At 43.6% G+C, this 19,572-nt stretch overlaps 1 protein-coding gene across 1 annotated transcript in view; it reads left to right on the forward strand.

The window, feature by feature from the left end:
* Positions 1-1,201: 1,201 nt before the first annotated feature.
* The window catches only part of EXT1 (exostosin glycosyltransferase 1), a 309,139-nt gene continuing 290,768 nt past the window's right edge, over positions 1,202-19,572 (forward strand). The window contains exon 1 of the mRNA XM_035276628.3: positions 1,202-2,976. Within this exon, the coding sequence (XP_035132519.1) occupies positions 2,015-2,976 (962 nt within the window). The 5' untranslated portion in view covers positions 1,202-2,014. The remainder of the gene's footprint in view (positions 2,977-19,572) is intronic.

A 19,572-nucleotide genomic window follows, 5' to 3' on the forward strand; every position in this document is an offset into this window, starting at 1 on the left:
CTGTAAAGCAGTGTTCAGGCTCTGAGGCCAGGGAGTTTGGCTTTGACCAGAGATTCGGTTTGGGAACTTAGCACATCTTTGTGGCCCTGGAGGATCTTTAGCGGGACTGCTGGTCAGTTACCTGAGTTATCCAATGAAGTTCTTCCACTGGGGTTGGCAGGAGCTTGGGGTCAGGAAGTTGGGAGGTCAATGAGGGAAGGTCCAACCTTTTGGCACTAACTGTAAATAAGGTCACTTTCCTGATGTAAGTTTCCCTTCTAATGCTGGGACAGTTTGCAATTCTACCAGTCATCCTTCCTTCACCAGCACCAGCACCAGCACCACCAAGAGAGTAACATCATTCTGAGGACTGGGGCAAGCTTAAGTTAACCGATTTCTCTGCAGCCATTAGAAAATCTTTTTTCTCTGATTGGATCTCTTGGAAGCTTTCTTCACAATAGACAAGAGGGGGTTCAGGCAAGGCTGCCTAAGTAGATAATGAGGATTTAGGATAGCTGTCTTATACTCTTAGCACACAGAGGCAGGCATGAAGAATTGCAACAATTCCTCTTGATTGTAATAATTACTCTTTATTGTTGGGGATTGGGGTGTCTCCTTGGTTTAAGAAAAAGATGTGCTTTGTAAGGGAGGGGTAAGGGGAGACTGTTTTAATGCTTAGCAGAAAATTGAAATATTGGGTCTCGGAGAGTGGAAGAGGGTTGGGAGAGGCAGCTTTCGGATCGGCAGTCGCTTTCTATGAAGTCTTTCTTTCCTCCCTGCTTCCCACTTTCAAAGCATCCTTCTCTAGGCGTTCCGACAGCCCAGGAGACCGGATTCTCCAAGGCGCCCGGGGCTGCGAAGCACAGGGCCCCCGCCGGTTCCTCCTTCCCGGGCCGCCTCGTTTCCGCAGGCGCCTCCGGTCCCCGGCGCGGCGCAGGCCGAGATTTTGGCCTGGACTCGCCGCGGGGCCACGGGACTCGCCCCGGGCCGCCCCGCGCTCCACCTGCCCACCCGCCGGCCGCGCGCAGCCCGGGAAGTCCCGGCTCCCCGTGTCCCCCGCTCCCCCGACGCCGCGCCGGCGCCTCAGCCCGCGGCCGGGGGTTATGAATGGGCGCAGCGGAAGCACCGCCCCCCCCGGACGTGACGCTCGGCCAATGGCAGCGCGGGCTGCGTGGATGGATGAGGTCAGCGCTGTCGTGTCGGGAATGGAATGTGTAAGTGTAACATTCAGAACCGGGTAACAGTCGGCGACCGAACGCGGCGGTCGGCAGCGATCGCGCGGGGGCCTGCGAAGCGCCGCTCGGGGCCGGCACTGCCCGCGGGGAGGACGCGCCGCCGCTGCCGCCACCCAGCGCCGCCGCCGCCGCTGCCACCTCCAGCCCCGGCCGCCGCGCGTCCCGGGGGCCGGCCCCGCGAGCGCAGGAGTAAACACCGCCGGAGTCTTGGAGCCGCTGCAGAAGGGAATAAAGAGAGATGCAGGGATTTGTGAGGTTACGGCGCCCCAGCTGCAGGATGCACTAGCCGGCTGAACCCGGGATCGGCCGACTCGTGGGAACCGGAGTGCTCTGCACGGAGAGTGGTGGATGAGTTGAAGTTGCCTTCCCGGGGCTCGTTTTCCACGCTGCCGAGAGGAATCCGAGAGGCAAGGCAATCACTTCGCCTTGCCATTGATTGGGTATCGGGAGCTTTTTTTTTTTTTTTTTCCTCCCCTCTCTCTTTCTTTTCCTCCGTCTTGTTGCATGCAAGAAAATTATAGTCCGCTGCTCGCCCGCCCTGGGTGCGAAATATTCAGCCCCGCTCTCTCCCGTGCATCGTGCAACCCGAAGATGAAAGACCGAAGGGGAGAAAGTTAAAGAAATCGCCCACATGCGCTGGATCAGTCCACGGCTTGGGGAAAGGCATCCAGAGAAGGTGGAAGCGGAGAGTTTGAAGTCTTTACAGGCGGGAAGATGGCGGACTGGAGCTGAAAGTGTTGATTGGGAAACTTGGGTGATTCTTGTGTTTATTTACAATCCTCTTGACCCAGGCAGGACACATGCAGGCCAAAAAACGCTATTTCATCCTGCTCTCAGCTGGCTCTTGTCTCGCCCTTTTGTTTTATTTCGGAGGCTTGCAGTTTAGGGCATCGAGGAGCCACAGCCGGAGAGAAGAGCACAGCGGTCGGAATGGCTTGCACCACCCCAGTCCGGATCGTTTCTGGCCCCGCTTCCCGGACGCTCTGCGCCCCTTCGTTCCTTGGGATCAATTGGAAAACGAGGATTCCAGCGTGCACATGTCCCCCCGGCAGAAGCGAGATGCCAACTCGAGCATCTACAAAGGCAAGAAGTGCCGCATGGAGTCCTGCTTCGATTTCGCCCTTTGCAAGAAAAACGGCTTCAAAGTCTACGTATACCCGCAGCAAAAAGGGGAGAAAATCGCCGAAAGTTACCAAAACATTCTAGCGGCCATCGAGGGCTCCAGGTTCTACACCTCGGACCCCAGCCAGGCGTGCCTCTTTGTCCTGAGTCTGGATACTTTAGACAGAGACCAGTTGTCACCTCAGTATGTGCACAATTTGAGATCCAAAGTGCAGAGTCTCCACTTGTGGAACAATGGTAGGAATCATTTAATTTTTAATTTATATTCCGGCACTTGGCCTGACTACACCGAGGACGTGGGGTTTGACATCGGCCAGGCGATGCTGGCCAAAGCCAGCATCAGTACTGAAAACTTCCGACCCAACTTTGATGTTTCTATTCCCCTCTTTTCTAAGGATCACCCCAGGACAGGAGGGGAGAGGGGGTTTTTGAAGTTCAACACTATCCCTCCTCTCAGGAAGTATATGCTGGTATTCAAGGGGAAGAGGTACCTGACAGGGATAGGGTCAGACACCAGGAATGCCTTATATCACGTCCATAACGGGGAGGACGTTGTTCTCCTCACCACCTGCAAGCATGGCAAAGACTGGCAAAAGCACAAGGATTCTCGCTGTGACAGAGACAACACCGAGTATGAGAAGTAAGTGTCTGGGCTGGCGTGTCTTTGCGAGTCAGCCTTGGGCCCTGCCGGCCTTGGTCCAGGTGTGAAGTTGGGGAATGGGGTGGGGGCGGATGAGCCCTCAATCCTCTTCCCACTTTGAGCCTGGAATTGAGCAAATCCGGTTCAGGTGTGCAGCTAGAGGCTGGGAGAGTTGGAGCTCCTCGGGCAAACTGAAAAGCCTGGAGCACCTTCCCGAGCCAAGTAGATGACAATGTCTCCCTCTTGCTTAGAAAACCTTCAGGGCGGAGTGTCTCCTGCTAAAAGTCGGGGTTTGATCCAAGTTTAGTAAGTGCATTTCAGGCATGGGTATTGGAGGGTGTTTCTGAAGGTGTTTAGAGACCCAAAGAGGCTGTGATCTATCAAAAGTCCAGAGACTTTCCACCAAGAGTGATGCTTTTGTTTGCTTTTCTGGTGAGTGGGGGTACCTACTTTCCCAGGAGTTTTCCCAAGTTCACATTTTCTGTAAGCCTGTAATTCATGTTAGCTGTGGAAGTGTTTAAATTTTATCTGTGTGGCCCTTTCCTCTCTCCCCCATGGCATTGACTTTTATAAAGGGAGATTGTAAACTTGTTGGGCCTGTGGCTTTGCATGCATGCATGCACTCATTCATTCATTCATTTATTCATTCATTCATTTCTGTACATGTCCTGTCTCTTTCCTAGGAGAAACTTTTTTTTTAATCTGGGCTTCAGTCCCACTGTCTAAACTCCAGTTGCTAATTTAGATTTCCCATTCTCTTTTGTCTTTATCTATTTGCATATAAATTGTAGACTGTTACTCTTTGAATGGGTGTGAGATGCCTCCTTACCCTCTGTAGTGAGGCAAGTTTTGTCCAGTTGCTAAGTGACTGAATTGGTTACTTTGTAGCCCTTTTCACTCTTCCTTTTTCCTTCCCAGTGACAGTAACTGACACAGGGGATTTGGAGTCAAAGCTAGATTCCACAAGTCTGCTTTACCCTGAGCTCGGTGGCCCAGTTTCCTAGTAGATGGGGTTGCCGCCCAGACTCTCACTTACATCAGAGTGTGAAAGAGTTAGTGAGTTCCTACAGTGCATTTCCACATTACGCCAGTTTAAAGCCAGAGCAGCCTTGTGCTACCCAGGGAAGGAAGGGGAACCTCTCAGCTGAGTACAAGAGGAACTGGCAGAGGTTGGCAGATTTTGCAATTGATTCATGAAATGCAGAATAGGGGAAATGCTTCACAAACCTGATTGGAACAGGAAGGGGTATGGTGGGAAACTGGCCTTGAAATGAAAGGTTTGATTGTTGTCTGTGCATTTTCTCAGACACTAGGGCCTCTATAGGAGTGATTGGAAGGGAAATTAAAGTCCTCCAAGACTTGATCATAGAGAGTGAATGAGAAAGTATCAGGCACTCAGATTCTGCTTTCCAACCCTGGATACCTTTTGTTTTTCAGGCATAAGAAAAGCCAGAGACTAGGATCAATTATGAATCCATATTTTCCTCTCATTCAGGGGCAGTTATGTGTGAATGTGCAGTTACAATGGATTACAATTTTCTCATAAAAGACATCTAAACTATGGTTAGTAATGAACTGCTTTGTTTATACGACATTTACATTGACCTATTTCTGTGGGTGCTTTTAAGAAAAAAATGCTTATAGCCTTTCAGGAATTTCTTTGTTTGGTTTATGGTGGAGTAACTCGAGTTGAAGTCTAACCTTTCAGTGTCTTCTAAAGCAGTCTCACGGAATGCTGTGGAAGGATCACGATATTCTTCATCCTTCTAAAGGGCTAAAGCTGAGATTTCAGCTAAGGAAATTTGAATTATACATTTATTTGGAAAATACTCTCCATCCTAGGGAACAGTATTTCTTACCCTTTTATTCCCAAAATAAAGTTTCTATGTTTTCTGTGGAATGGAAACATCTCTTTTCTAGAGATCAGCAATGAAGGAAGGGAGGGGTTGGTTTCTTTAAAACTTTAGTGTTTACCAATTAAATTTAACTAATTTTTTAGCTCTTTGTGATCAGGCCAAGAAATATGACACCCACACTTTGGTTTATGTTTAGGGGTCAAGACCTCAAGACTGGGTCTGATCAGAAAAGTGGCATTTAGTAGAAAAGCAAGTTTGTTCTGTCTCCCAAACAGGGATCTCTTTAGGAGGGGCACTTCTGGATTTTCATTATGTTCCTCTGTTGCATACCTTCCAGCCCTAAACTTGCATGATAGCCCGGGATGGTGCTGCAAAAGGTTTACATTCACTCACCTGGTACACCTGAGTTTTGACTCATTTCTCTGGGGTTAGCAGAATTGTCTTTGAGAAATGGTGCTTACAAACTTTATTGCCTTTGTAACACATGAAGATGAAGCAAGAACTCTTAAATTTGGAGATACGCTAGCAGAGCAAGCAATGTGTGTTGTGCTCTGGCGAAAGAGCAACTACTGTGCTACTTATACAGATGCTTTCTGGAAGACAGCCTTAGATAACGTGAGATGTGGAACTACTCAAGTCAAGATATGCCAGCCTCTCTAGCCCCTTAGGAGGAGGCAATATTGAAGTTAGGTCTGTAGACGTGATCTATGTAAGTTTGGCTTCTCATAGTGACTCATGGTGTGACTTCTGATTAGTCAGTCACCTTGAGCATTAGTTTGGGTTTTGTCGAGTGGGTTTTAGACTGCTTCAGGGGTGCTCTAAGCACTTACTTCGTAATAGCTTGTAAAAACACAATCAATTTTCATCTAATTTATTAGCAAGTGTATGTGGGGGAAAAAAAAGCTTCAATTTAATTTGCTCCCTCAAGCAATTACCTGTAAGTTTCCTCTGGAGCAGACTTTATGGGGTCTGATGATTATATTAAAAATTTATGGTATAGTGATCAAGTTAGGATACTATAGAGTATATACAAATGTATCAAAGAAATTGTTGCTTTTGGTGAAATAGAACATTATGTGTCGGCAAAGATTTAGTGCTAAATGAGCAAGGACTTCTGTCTCACCTGTGCCTTTGTGAAAATTAGACATTGATTACAAAGGTATGGGAGAGCTACATAGAATGAAGGAAAATGACTTTTCTAATAGGAAATAAATTTATTTTGTCATTTTTTTGACCCAGATGTCTAGGAATGTATTAAAATATCAATTTTTATGATACCCATATTTTTTAATCAATTATGTATTTTAACGCACGTGGATAATGCCAGCTAAAATCACTGCAGTAATTAGATGATTTGTAATGATGCTTTAGAGAAATTCTATTTTATGTTCTTTCAGCTGCTTATGCATCCTTACAGGATTATTTTATTTTTCCACGAACTTCATAGTTTATGTCCCTACAAAGGGCATTATTGTGAAACTTTAGGTTCAGATATTTGAAATAGGAGAAAGAGAGGGAAAGAAGAGGTGGCTTCTATCTTCGGCCCCCTTTAAGGAAAGCAAGAGTGAATATTTAGAGCTTTTCTGGGAACAGGGAAGATAGTGTGCAAATCTTTTTGACATTTTCCTTGTTCTTGTTTGCTAACACTGTACCTCACAATTCTGGTATCTTTAAGGGTCTTGAAGGTAAGAGATCATTTGGCTTCCAACATTCTGATTTTTACAGATGTAGAACTGAGGGACAGAATGTTTCAGGGATTTGCCTAAGGCCAGAAAACTGTTTAGTGACAAGACTAGCCCTAGAATGCAGGCCTCCTGAATTTTGCCTTGATCTGCTGCCTTTCATTTTTACTCTCAGGCACCCTTCAAAATTCACCAGCCACGAGGAGATTCTCATTAATGGTGTTTACTATGGGATTTCTCGTAGAATTCTTCAGTAATCTGATAAAAACTTGGAGGACACCTTTGTAAAAATAAATGATAAGTAAATAAATAAAAGCGTATTCACAATTTGTTATTTGGTTTCAGGGGCTGATGCACACCTCCTGCTGAGGGCATCCTCAGACTTACAAACAGTTGCTCTGGGAGTTTACATTTTGCCTGTTTGCTTAGTTGGGTAGGTCTGTGGAGCTGTTTAGTCTAAGCAATTTTTTTTGAACCTTTCAATTTGGCCCTAAGGGGTTTAGGGAGTAGGCTGTGCATTCACTGAACAATAAGTTGAATTCTGTGCACTTATAGGAAAAAGAAAACATGCACAAGACAAGTCATAATGCTAAATGCTTTTATCTTTTCTTCCTCATTATCTCAAACTGTATTAGCAGACACCTTGATCAAGTTCCTGATCCAGCAGTGGACCTTAGATGTTTTCCTTCTCCAAAATGAAAGGTGGAAATTGAGATTCTCAGGTTTTAAATGTAAAATATTAGTGCCTTTCTCCCCACAGTTGTACAAAAGCATTTCTAAAATAAACCAAATTAACAAAGTTAAAAAATAAGGTAGGGCCAGCCCTGTGGAAAATTATGAAGTTGGCTCGTTTGTCTTCTGACACTGAGATGCTTGTTCTGTCTTTCCTTTCTCACCCTTTTCTAAACCTGCTTTCTGGAGAGCGCCTGAGAACCTCAATCACAAGGAATCCCTGAATAAGGGTTGGGGTGTTATTTGCTACTTTTAGGGACATTTGTATTATTACTGGATTCAGCGTAACAAATGAGGGTTTCCAGTGGAGCCTGTGACCTAAGCTACGGGCCTTCAGGAGTTTACGCTACAAAAAATGGCTTGCTACTAAGGTTTGGGCAGGTCCTGCCGATAGGAGGCCACCTTTGGTCCCCCTGACTGTGACAGCAGCTTTGGATGGCAAAAGGGGTGATGCCACACCTGCAGGTGGTGATGGTTCATTCTGTCAGAAGGCCTGGCAATCTGCCTTCCCAGAACACAGTGCTGGAAATACCTGCCAATAGTAACCTTTAATATGCCAGTTTGATAGCAGAAGTTGTGCTTGGTAGAGGGCCTGGCCGCTTTGCTCACAACTGTCTTGAAGGTATCTTCTCCAGCTATGTTGCTGGTGTGTAAACGGAGGAAAAAGTGGTAAGGTGGCTTGCCTGAGGCTATGCAGCCTGTAAATGGCTGAACTGAAGCTAAAACCCAGCTTTTCTGACTCCAGGGTCTCTGTTCTTTTCACCGAAAAAAGAATATTCATTGCTACCTCACTGCATTCACTTTCCAGCACTGCGTTCATTCATTCAGAATGAACCAGGTGAGGCAAAGTGGTCATTGGCTTCTGCAGGCTCCTGGACCTGTTTCACGTTCAAACATTAACATGAAAGCTTATGTTTCCATGAGCCTAATAACTACAGGCTGATCCTCCCTAATCCAAAGGTTTGAAATGCTCCAAAATCTGAAACTTTTGACCACCAACATGAGCATTTTGGATTTTGGATTTTTGAATTAAGAATGTCCAACTCTAAGTATACAATGCGGATATCTCAAACTCTGAAAATAACCCAAAATTTGAAACACTTTTAATTTCAAGCATTTCAAGCATCTTAGGTCAAGTCCTTCTCAGCCTAAAGTTGTGTATTTGAAACAAGGTATTTTCTGAACAAGGTGTTTGAGAAGTAGCTGTTGCCATGTAATAATTACCTAGCCTTTCCTTCACTCTCTGGAAGAAAAAATAGTGGGATTTTTTTCTCTCGGGGTCATGATGTGAATGTCGTACACAGTGGCTGCGTCATCAGAACAGGTGTGCCAGCCCCCTACATGGAACTTGTATGTGCTTCAGGTTGTGCTAAATTAACTTTCTTTAGATAAGGGATAGCTAGGATTCATTTCAGATAATGGATATTCAACCTGTAATTGTTTTTATTTAAAAGCTCTTCCACCTTGACCAAGTTCCAGTAATAGACAGGGATTCCCTCCAAACTAGAAGATTTGTTGAGTGCCTGTTATTTGAATTTACTCTCATTAGTTCATATAACGTTTCAACAACAGTGTGAGTTAGATTATATCCTTATATTACACATTAGAATGTAGGTCCCTAAGACAGTAAAGGAACAAGCTCAGTGTCACATCTAGTGAGTGAATGGCAGAGTTCCTACCAGGGTACTTAGATTCCAAAGTCCCTTCACTTCTACAGAATGTTACCACCCTTAAAGAATCAAACAGAGTTTCTACCTGTTACATATTCATTTTTAACAAGTGAAGCCCGAGTTGCGTGTTTGTATATCGGCCTTTTTTTTACATTGCTTTACTTTATGAACATGTTTCCTGAGGAAAAAGTTCAGCTCAGAGATGTTATAAAGATGGCCCCTAATTCTGACCTTTAAGCACTTAACTTCTTGAACTCTTCTGTTCAAGGGGCATTGCAATTTTTTCTACGTAGATTCTGCTTGTAATTCTCTCTTAGGGTTCTTCTAAGAAAGATGACGAAGCTGATTAGTAATCTACCTGCATGACCTTTCCCCTACTGATAGCATCCGGCAGGGTGTCCCTCTTTGATTGTAAGTGAAAGTGAACCCTGGAGATGTCGCTGCAGGTGGATGGGGCTCAGAGTGAATGCTGCTGCCCCAGGTAGACGTGATCCAATAGAATAGAAATCAAAGGGCTATGGGAATATTCTGTTTCTGGAACATATCACACTCAGTGCCTCCAGGGCCTAAGGCTCTTTTAAAGAAAAACAGTGCTTAAAAAATTATAAACGTTATATACAGGCTGAGCACAGTTCATGCCTGTAATTCTAGCACTTTGGGAGGCCAAGGTGGAAGACTGCTTGAGCCCAGGAGTTCTAGATCATACTAGCCTAGGTAACATAGCAGGATCTTATCTTTACTAAAGATAAAAAAAATTAGCTGTGCATGATTGTGCACACCTGTAGTCCCAGCTGCTTGGGAGACTGAGGTGCAAGGATTACATGAGTCCAGGACACTGAGGCTGCAGTGACCAATGATGGTACCACTGCACTCCACCCTGGATGACCAAGCAAGACCTTGGCTTCCAGAGGAAAAAAAAAAGAAGAGAGAGAGAGAAAAGAAGGTGTACATAGCCTTTGTGGAAGATTGGGAAAATACAGAAGACCGGAATATTTAATTAAATTTCTTTCCTAATTCATTTTTTTTTTTTTTTTTTTGTGATAGAGTCTTGCTCTGTAGTTCAGGCTGGAGTGCAATGGCATGCTCTCAGCTCACTGCACCTTCTGCCTCCCAGGTTCAAGCAATTCTCCTGCCTCAGCCTTCCAGTAGCTGGGACTGCAGGTGCATGCCACCACAACTGGCTAATTTTTTGTACTTTTAGTAGAGCTGGGGTTTCACCGTGTTCGCCAAGATGATTTCAATCTCCTGAGTTTGTGATTTGCCTGCCTTGGCCTCCCAAATGCTGGGATTACAGGTGTAAGCCACTGCGCCTGGCCCTCCTAGTTCAGTTACAAGTGCTAGCCACTATTGGTAAACCTTGAGGTAGTCTGTTCTAGCACATATATATGCTTATATGGCTCTGTCTCTGCATATCCAAGTACCTTGGATAGATAAATTAAATAGTAATTTAATGAATGGTGAGTAAATAATGAATTCAACACATTTCCTTGTTTGTGCCAGGCACGTATGTGTTGGAGCTGGGGCTACTTTTACAAACAACAAACTTCTGCCTGTTCATCTTACCATTCTAGTCTGTCGGTTTTGTAAAGTTGAAGTCAGCCTTTAAATATATTTTTGGATGTTTTTTTCTTCCCTAACATCCAACAGCATTTTTCTGTTCTAAATAGTTTTGAAAATAGGATTTTTAATGTGTGATTTTTTTTTTTCCCTGAACCATGGCTGGACCAGAATTTGTTTAACCATTTATATTTTCTTACATATTTTTTATTTCTTTATTGTTAGTATTACTTTTTTTGAGACAGAGTCTCACTCTGTTACCCAGGCTGGAGTGCAGTGGAGTGATCCCAGCTCACTGCAACCTCCACTTCCTGGGTTCAAGGGATTCTCCTGCCTCAGCCTCTCAATAGGTGGGATCACAGGTGTGTGCCACCATGCCCAGCTAATTTTTGTATTTTTAGTAGAGATGGGGGTTCCACCATGTTGGCCAGGCTGGTCTCGAACTTCTGACTTCAGGTAATCTGCCTGCTTTGGCCTCCCAAAGTGCTGGGATTACAATAGGCATGAGCTACCACACCCAGCTTTCTTATATATTTATCTTGTGTTTTTTTCCCCCATTAGAAGTAGTCTGTGATGAGTTTCACCTTGTTGCATGTTTTTAGGGTCTCTCTCTCTCTCTCTCAAAACAATACAGAACTTCTGTCCTGTCTTCCCTACTCCCGACTCCAATCCCATTCAGGGCTGTAGCTGTTTTTAAGGTGAACATCCATTTAGTGAAGTAGCCATCATTAAATGACTGCCTAGATAAACATTAGTAGGTGTTAATTGGTCCTGCCAGGGGGCCTTTGAAGCTCCACTGTTTGTTCCCTTTGAAGTTTTGTTTTTGCTCCAGCCGAAATCCTCCCTGGTCTCTAACTGAGCAGATGTCCCTAGACTTCTCTCCATGCACTGTGCACATACCCTTGCCTGGGACTTCAGAATCTGCAGGCCTTACCTAGGTAGATGTTACTACCCTTCTAGGTCATTGTATTATTTATCAAGACATTTGTTTCTATTTTCTGTTTGGCTGTTGACTCCATTGACCATAGGAGGTAAATTTGGACAGGTCGCTTTGACCCCTGGGCATTTAAGTAAGGCCTGGGATTCTAAGTGTACAGGAGGCACTATTCTAAGTGATTTAAAAAGAGACAGCAAACCAAGGCCTTTGTGGGGCTACACAGCCTCTTTTTGTGCATCCTTTTGTCGTCTGTGAAGCCATTTAGAAGGGAGAGCCTGTGACCCTGCACCACAAAAGTAGCTGATCCCCAAAAATTCCTGGACCAGGTTTTTAACTTCCCAGCCTCAGTTTCCACATCTGGAAATGGAGATCATAATACTGGTCTCATAGGGTTGTTAAGAGGATCAAATGAGGTGACATATGTGAGGCTGTACCTTGTAAACGTTAATCTGCTTTACAGGGTGGTGGTGTTATTAAACTAATCTTCCTGCCATTTTCTAATCAACAATAGAGGTTCATTTAGTTTTGAAACTTAGCTCTTCTTATCTAAGCCACAGCAATAACTTACCTATACTCTGATACTTAAGTCCTCAGGAAATTGTGGTAGGCACCCTGGAAGTCCAGCCATTGTTTCTATAAAGACCTACAGGGGTCTTCAAACTGGGGCTTGCATGTGTCATGGGGTAGGAGTGGAAGCAGTTGAGAGGGGTTTCTGGGACAGTCAGACACTCCCCTGACAGGTTCCCTGGTTGACTGCTCTAATAATGCAGGTGATCTCTTTTCCAGTTGACTTTTAAGTCCTTACCAGTCAAGGGTGACATTTGGAGGAATACCTTGTGTAAGTGGAACTCAGCTACTGGGTAGCCTCCCTTGGCTGATTCAGCAGGCCCTTAGCTTGCAAAGAACAGAAAATCACTTGGGCTGCCTTAAGTTTTGGGATTTATTGTGAGGGGACATGGAACAGAAACTGAACCAAAACTGCTCTAGTAAGTTCTCAGGACCCACCACAATACCTGGGACAGGCGCCTTTGTTCCTGCTCTATACCTTCATGTCTTGCTTGGCCAGCACCTCTGGCCCTGTGTGTGTCTGCCAACCACTGGCGAGTTTTTCCTGATCCAGGGCCTGGGGGAGACTAGTTAGATCGACTTTTCTAGTGAGCATTGTTCCTTCTGGGGAGAGCCATTCATATGAGGCCACGTCTTGGGTATGGTGGTGACCTGGTCAGTAAAACATTGCCACTCTTGATTTAATTGGTGGTCATCCTTTTGGAAGAAACAGCCCAAAGTCGCTTCCTGGAACAGAGGACTGTGGTTAGGGGAAGTTGGCTGTGGCATGAGCTGTTGAAGCGATATCCTGTTGGCATGTACATATTTGACCCCAGCTGATAACAGCAAGAGCAACTCATATTTGAGGGCATCCTATGTGCAGGAAAGTGGGAAGTATCTTCTTCAATCTTTATGTCCACATAGCAGGAGGATACCCATTTTGTCTCCATTTTACAGATGAAGAAACCGAAGCAGTCTTTAAAAGTGGTTTGCCTAAGAGCACACACATAGCAGAGAAACTGAGGCCCTCTGACTTTTGAACCTGCGTTCTTCACCACAGTACCTTACTGCTTTTGAACAGCTGGAACTGATGTCCTAAAGACCACACACTCACAAACAATAGGATGATTGATTTATTTATAGAGTATCACTTGGGTTTCTCACCTAGAATTGATTTAATATTACTTTAGAGAGACAATTCTCACCTGTTAGGTAATCTGGTTTCTAGCCTACAGTAGATAAGAAGCAGTAAATTTAAAAATGAGAGAGGGATTCTTGCAGATAGTTCTGGGAGGAAATGATAGCTGGTAACCCAAATATAAGGAAGTGGGCTAGGAAATTATAAAATGTAATGCCCAGAAGAAGTAAAGAAGCAAGGCAGTTTAAGAACAGCTGGCTGAATGCCAAGAATGTGTTGTACACGCTCCTCAGGAATGAATGTGCTTCCAGGTCCAGCACCTACTGCCCTGCCGGTCACCAAGCACAGCCTCTGGATATTTGATGAACTAGAGCACGGTACAGTATTGACTCTGAGACATCATTTGTGTTCACTGTCCATTGTTTAAGAACATAGAGGCCGGGCGCGGTGGCTCAAGCCTGTAATCCCAGCACTTTGGGAGGCCGAGGCGGGTGGATCACGAGGTCGGCAGATCAAGACCATCCTGGTCAACATGGTGAAACCCCGTCTCTACTAAAAATTACAAAAAATTAGCTGGGCACGGTGGCACGTGCCTGTAATCCCAGCTACTCAGGAGGCTGAGGCAGGAGAATTGCTTGAACCCAGGGGGCGGAGCTTGCGGTGAGCCAAGATCGCGTCATTGCACCCCAGCCTGGGTAACAAGAGCGAAACTCCGTCTCAAAAAAAGCAAAAAAGAACATAGAAAAAGAAGTAATGTGTTTTATAACTTTTTTGAAAACCATGTGGTTAATAAAATAGATTGGTGGTCTTCAGAGTAAGATCTCCATTTGAAAACTTGTCTACTATCTTCAGCAATTTCCTCCAGGGCTCCAGAGAGACAGGATCTCCTTTAGGTTAGCATTTGATTTCTGTTATTTGTTGCTAATTGTGATTTCTAGTGCATTTTCATGATGCCTGTCAGTTTAAACCTAGATGAAATGGTAAGTTTTCTGATTCTGTGGTGTGGGCCTGTAGTGCTAGCTATTCTTGATGGATCGGTATCTAGAATGACTTGGTCTGTGGGTTCAGGTGAAGAGAGTAGCCTAGGGCTAGGGCTGGCCCTGCCTGCCTAAGGTGTGGCATATGGATGTTAGGGTTTGGAGACTGGAGAGACCCACGAGGGGACAAGGGACATCTTCTATCTTGTCCTGGGGTTACCCTGGATATTGGGCATTTTACACTCCTAGCAAGGGCCCAGCTTGGAGATGTACAGGCACACTTCCTGCACACAATCCAGTATCCTGGCAGATTGATAAAAATCATCCGCAGTGCTACTGCTAGAAAGCCTCACCACCCTACTTGAATGAACCTTGGAGGCGTCTCATAGTTAATTCACATGTTACCAAGGCAGGCAAGCTCTGCCTGCCTCCTCATCCCCAGCCCCAGGGCAAAGCCACACTCCTCCTTCCTCCTTTCCACTTTCTGGAAAGCCACTACCCAGCTGGATCTTACTTCTTCCAGAGTCACTTCCTTGATGCCTCAAACAAGGCCAGATTCTCCTGGTATGTGCTCATATAGAACATTTAACAGCCAGCTGTGGTTTTCCATTCAGTTTGCTGTTTTTTTCTTTCTAGTAGATTGCACAGAACCTGAGGGGAGGATTCATGTTGGTTTTTCATTAATTTACTCAACAGATACTTATTGAGTGGCGATGTCATGCAGGCACTGAGGAGTCAATAGTCAATAAAAAGGTGCACGTACCTGGACTTTAGATGCTCACAGCCTAGTGGTTGGAGGCTGAGGCTGATGGCATACAAATTTTGGCATATATTAGAAGGTGTTGCATGCTGTGAAGTAAAGCAATATATGGAAGGGGGTTAAGGTAGTGAGTCTCAACCTTGACTGTACAGTAGACTCTGCTGGGGAGCTTCTGAAATTAGGGCCAGGCCCCAGTCCAGGCCAATTAGGGATGACATTCCAGGTTTTAATTAACTAATTAATTTTATTTTTATTTTTTGAGAAGGAGTCTCACTCTGTTGCCCAGACTGGAGTGCAGTGACACGATCTCAGCTCACTGCCACCTCCACCTCCCTGGTTCAAACAGTTTTCCTGCCTCAGACTCTGGAGTAGGTGGAATTACAGGCTTGCACCACCATGCCTGGCTAATTGTTTGTATTTTTGATAGAGACAAGGTTTCGCCATGTTGGTCAGGCTGGTCTTGAACTCCTGACCTGAAGTGATCTGCTCACCTCAGCCTCCCAAAATGTTGAGATTACAGGCATGAGCCACCACATCCAGCTGGCTGAAGTTCCAGGATTTTAAAAAGCTCACCAGGTGGTTTACATGCACAATGCGAGTGGGGATGAGGAAGAGTTTTGCAGCTTTAAATGTGGAGGGGAAGAACGTCCTCCTTGGGAAAATGATATTGAGCTCTAGTACCACTGTACCTTCAGAGCCTCAGCCCCATGCCTGACTGACTCATAGGAAGCACTCAGTGTTTGTTGCATAAATGAAAAAAATTTACATTTATTTAACCGAAGGGAATGTTACTACTGTTGATGTGGTATATTCAAAGTATGGAGTCTACTCTCTGATTTATAGCTCAGGCATTCCTGTTCCTACTCCTCGTTCATTGTGTTCTTTTGCTGATTCACCCAGAGTTCCTTGTCATGTTCAAATGGGAAGTTTCTTCCAATGAACTTTTTTTTCCCAAGGTATTTTTTTTTCTTTCTTTTTCTGCTTTTACTATTGTGTTTGATATGAGTATCACTGAAACCAAATGAAAATGAACCTAAGGGTTTTGGTGCATAATACAAATCCAAATAATTTATTGGTATAGGAAAAAAACATGATCTTTCTATCATTCAACAGTCCATAGATATAGGGACATTCCCCCCCTTTAATTGTAGTTAGTCTCCCAAAGGATTGATAGAATAAAACTTTTGGCTTACATTTTTTGCTCAGGTTACATTCAAACTCTGCTAACTGATATCGAAGCATTGCCCCAGAGTATGTAGTAACATAGGGCTTAATTGAACTATCAGGCTTCTAACGAATTCATATTGAGATTTATCATTTAATTAAAAAGCAAAGAGGGGAAGAGCAAAGGGAATGTGTACAATTGTTCCTTCCACTGGCCTTCATTTCCTTCATTTAAAATCCTGGCTTGTTTGTTTAGTTTGTAGACTCCTGCAAGATATTGCATAGAAGTACTCAAGATGTATAGTTCAAATAGAGGGTGTGCTGTGCTGCAATGACTTGACTTCTTAGTGGGTCTTAAAAATTGATTCAGATTTGGTGACAATCATATGACACTTGATTAAGTCAAAATTATGTTTTATGTTTTTACAAAGGTTGGGAAGGCCACTTAACAATTATTCTTATGTCTGTATATCTGAAGCAATCTGAAAATCCAATCAGAGGGAATCTAACACTGAGATGCTTTTGCTTTACTGAAAGAGAATAAATTTTTCTTGAAAACACCGTTTCTTATATGCTATATGTGTTTAAAATTCACACCTGCATTAAAAAAGCTACCTTTAAGCAACACTTTTTATGATAACTGCATTTTTAAGTATACAAGTGTAATGTTACAAACGTGGAAATGTAGGGCAGTCAGTCTTTTATTGATTCAGAGTGGAAATGTACAATATTTTTTGTATTCAGGTTATTGAGTTACATGTTTTAAAAAAAAGAACAGTATTTTATGTTAAGATAAAATTTAAGTACCTCAATGCTTAGTATAGTTAGAAGGTGGAGTAGTATTTTCCTGCAGTTATTTTAGACTTAGCTGTGTCTGAGGAGTAACTCAAGTAGGAATAACAGAGAGCAAAAAGGATTAGATGTCAAAACAAATCTTAGATTTCTATAAAAATAAGCTAAGAAATGAGCACCCTTAGACAGAAGATATGAAGTGAGAATCTAGAGAGTGTTGGTGAGGTTTGAGCCTCTTTGGGCCTCAGTTTTCTTATCTGATTTTCCTGCACAGAGACCTGATTGGGGTTCTCACGTCTGTCTTTGCACATATGTGTCTGCATGTGTGTTGTATGTTCAGGGAGGAGAACATGGTGTTCAACTTACTCCAGATATTTAGGACCTGATAGTTTTGTCTGGAGAGAAGAGCAATAAGATTATGGGAGTGATCTTAAAATCTGGTTTAACTCTTGCAGTGTAGACAAAAAGTAGATTGAGCAATTTGCCCAAGGTCGTGTAGTTGTGACTGCACTGGAGATGGAACACACATCTCTTGACTTTCAGCTGAGGATTGCTTAGCGGTTACACATAAAGGTTCTGGTTTGAATTCAGATAGTGACTCTGTCACTAGCTACGAGACCTTGGTCAGCTTCTCTGTTTCCGTTCTTCACTTGTAAAATGGAGATAACAATTTCAACCTCCTAGGATTGCTATTATAGGGATTAAATGAGTAATAATACATGTAATATGCTTAGAATAGTGCATGGAACATAGTAAGCACTTAATAAGAAACCATTGTTACTGTCTGTTCCACTAAACCATATCAGATGCCTATAACTTCAGGCTTACTGTTTGTGTGTGTTTATCATGGTTTTAATTTCATTTCTTTCATTTGACCTATCTGTTTACAGCTCATTATAACTGTAGTGTACAATACTATACAGTAGCTTGCCAGTCATATAGAAGCTCCTGGTGGTTTGGCAAGTGCCCAGAATTCCAACCACCTGTTGGAACTGTTGCCAAAAACAGTAGATTTTGATTTCCCAGAAGTTGTTCAACTGAGAGTGCAAATCATTAATATTACTTTGTGTCTTTAAAAAAATATTTCTCTTATTACAAAAGTATTATATTTCCCACTAGTTCTGTGAAGCTGAGCAGTCACAGAGGTCTTGTTCCTGCCTCTTGAAGAAACATTAAAATGAGTAGCAAATGTGCTGGGGGTCAGTCACCTGAGATGACTTTCAGAGATAAACCTGTGTGAGATAGGGAAGGGAAAACTATTTTTTCTTTTCTAGCAATCCAAGTAGCCAAGCGAGTGATCCCACCCTGCGGGGGCACTTAGTGAATCAGGAAGCACAATAACAGTGAATAACTTTCTGCTTTCAAGAGTTTGCAGGGCCCTTAGCAATTGACGGCTTTTCCTTGAGTATGGCATGATTGGCAGCAGCAGGACCCAGACCTCTGTACTGTTTCTGCAATGTTAAGTTTAAACAGTGTATGCCTACCTCTGAGGATACACTTATAACAGGGGTCAAGGTAAAAGTTAGGGAAGAAATTCTAGCCTGTGATTGGAAGATCTGGGAGCATTCAGACACATTGGAACTTACATTTTTATTCTTTCTCCCAGGAGACAAAGCTGCAATTATGAATACACACATTGCAAGAGCTTTTCTGTGGTATACCGTGTTGGCCACCAAATCCAGATGTGATCTGATTCCTGTCCAGTTCCACACTGTAGCAGGCTTTGCTGTCGTCACTGGGTCATCTGTGTTCCTTGAAACTTCACCATATCCAAATAAAAGCATTTTAGAACAGGATTAAATTTTTATACATTACAGAATTATATAGAGGGTTCTTTAACATCCACTGTTCAAAAAGAGAGTCTGGTGAATGGTTCACTAAGTAAAGCAAGATGGAATGTCTCATCCCAAATTTGATACTGCTTGGCTCAAGACAAGAAGTGGGGTGTGTATTTTATGCACATGATGAGTATAGGCCTGTATTTGTATGGGGAGCATGTATTCAAATTTCAAATCTTTTTTTTTTTTCCCCCTGGGAATTTTTCTGGAGCATGTGGTGGATATTGTTTTCTGCCAAGAATCAAGAGGCTGTTTTATAAAGGACTCCTTTTTTGGAATGTGGAGGGAGTAGGTCTTCTCTTTCCTTTTCCCAAAGTTTTCTTTTATCTTCTCCACAAAATAAAAATTTCTTTCTTCTAGTTCACTGACATGGAGATTCAAAGCAGCAGTGCGATAAAAATATCATATTGCATTTCCAATGAACTCCTTTAATTAGATGAGATGAATTAATTGGATTTGTTGGACATGTCTCTGAAAGTATAAGATACTCGGTTTTGGAACTCCCAGGCATGGTGGCCTGGGAGCTTTCTCAGTTTGCTCCTGTTCAGAACATGTGTAAGAACTGTCATTTGAAGCCTGTCATTTTAGTCCCCCTTGGGGGTTAAAAATGGCCTGGTGATTTTTCAGATAGCACAGCATAAATCAGCAGCTGTTTGGCCTGCCCTTCAGCCTAGGGCATTCCCTGGTTATCACCAGCCTCATCATCAGAAGCTTGTATTACACATTTCTCTGTCCACACCAGCAGGTGAGATGGTAATCTAAGAGTTGGTTTCTAACATGTATGGAGGGAACGTTCAAAAGTCCCTCCAGCCCTAGTATTCTCTTGCCCTGTATAATTTTAGGGGTTCAGGCATGCAGGCTTTGATGGTCCTCCTTATGTGTTTCAGGGCCTCGGGGAAAATCCTGGAATTTAGACAGGGGCTGTGAGTGAATGGCTGTAGCCCTTG

Source organism: Callithrix jacchus, chromosome 16 (genome assembly GCF_049354715.1).
Source record: "Callithrix jacchus isolate 240 chromosome 16, calJac240_pri, whole genome shotgun sequence".
NCBI lineage: Eukaryota > Metazoa > Chordata > Mammalia > Primates > Cebidae > Callithrix > Callithrix jacchus.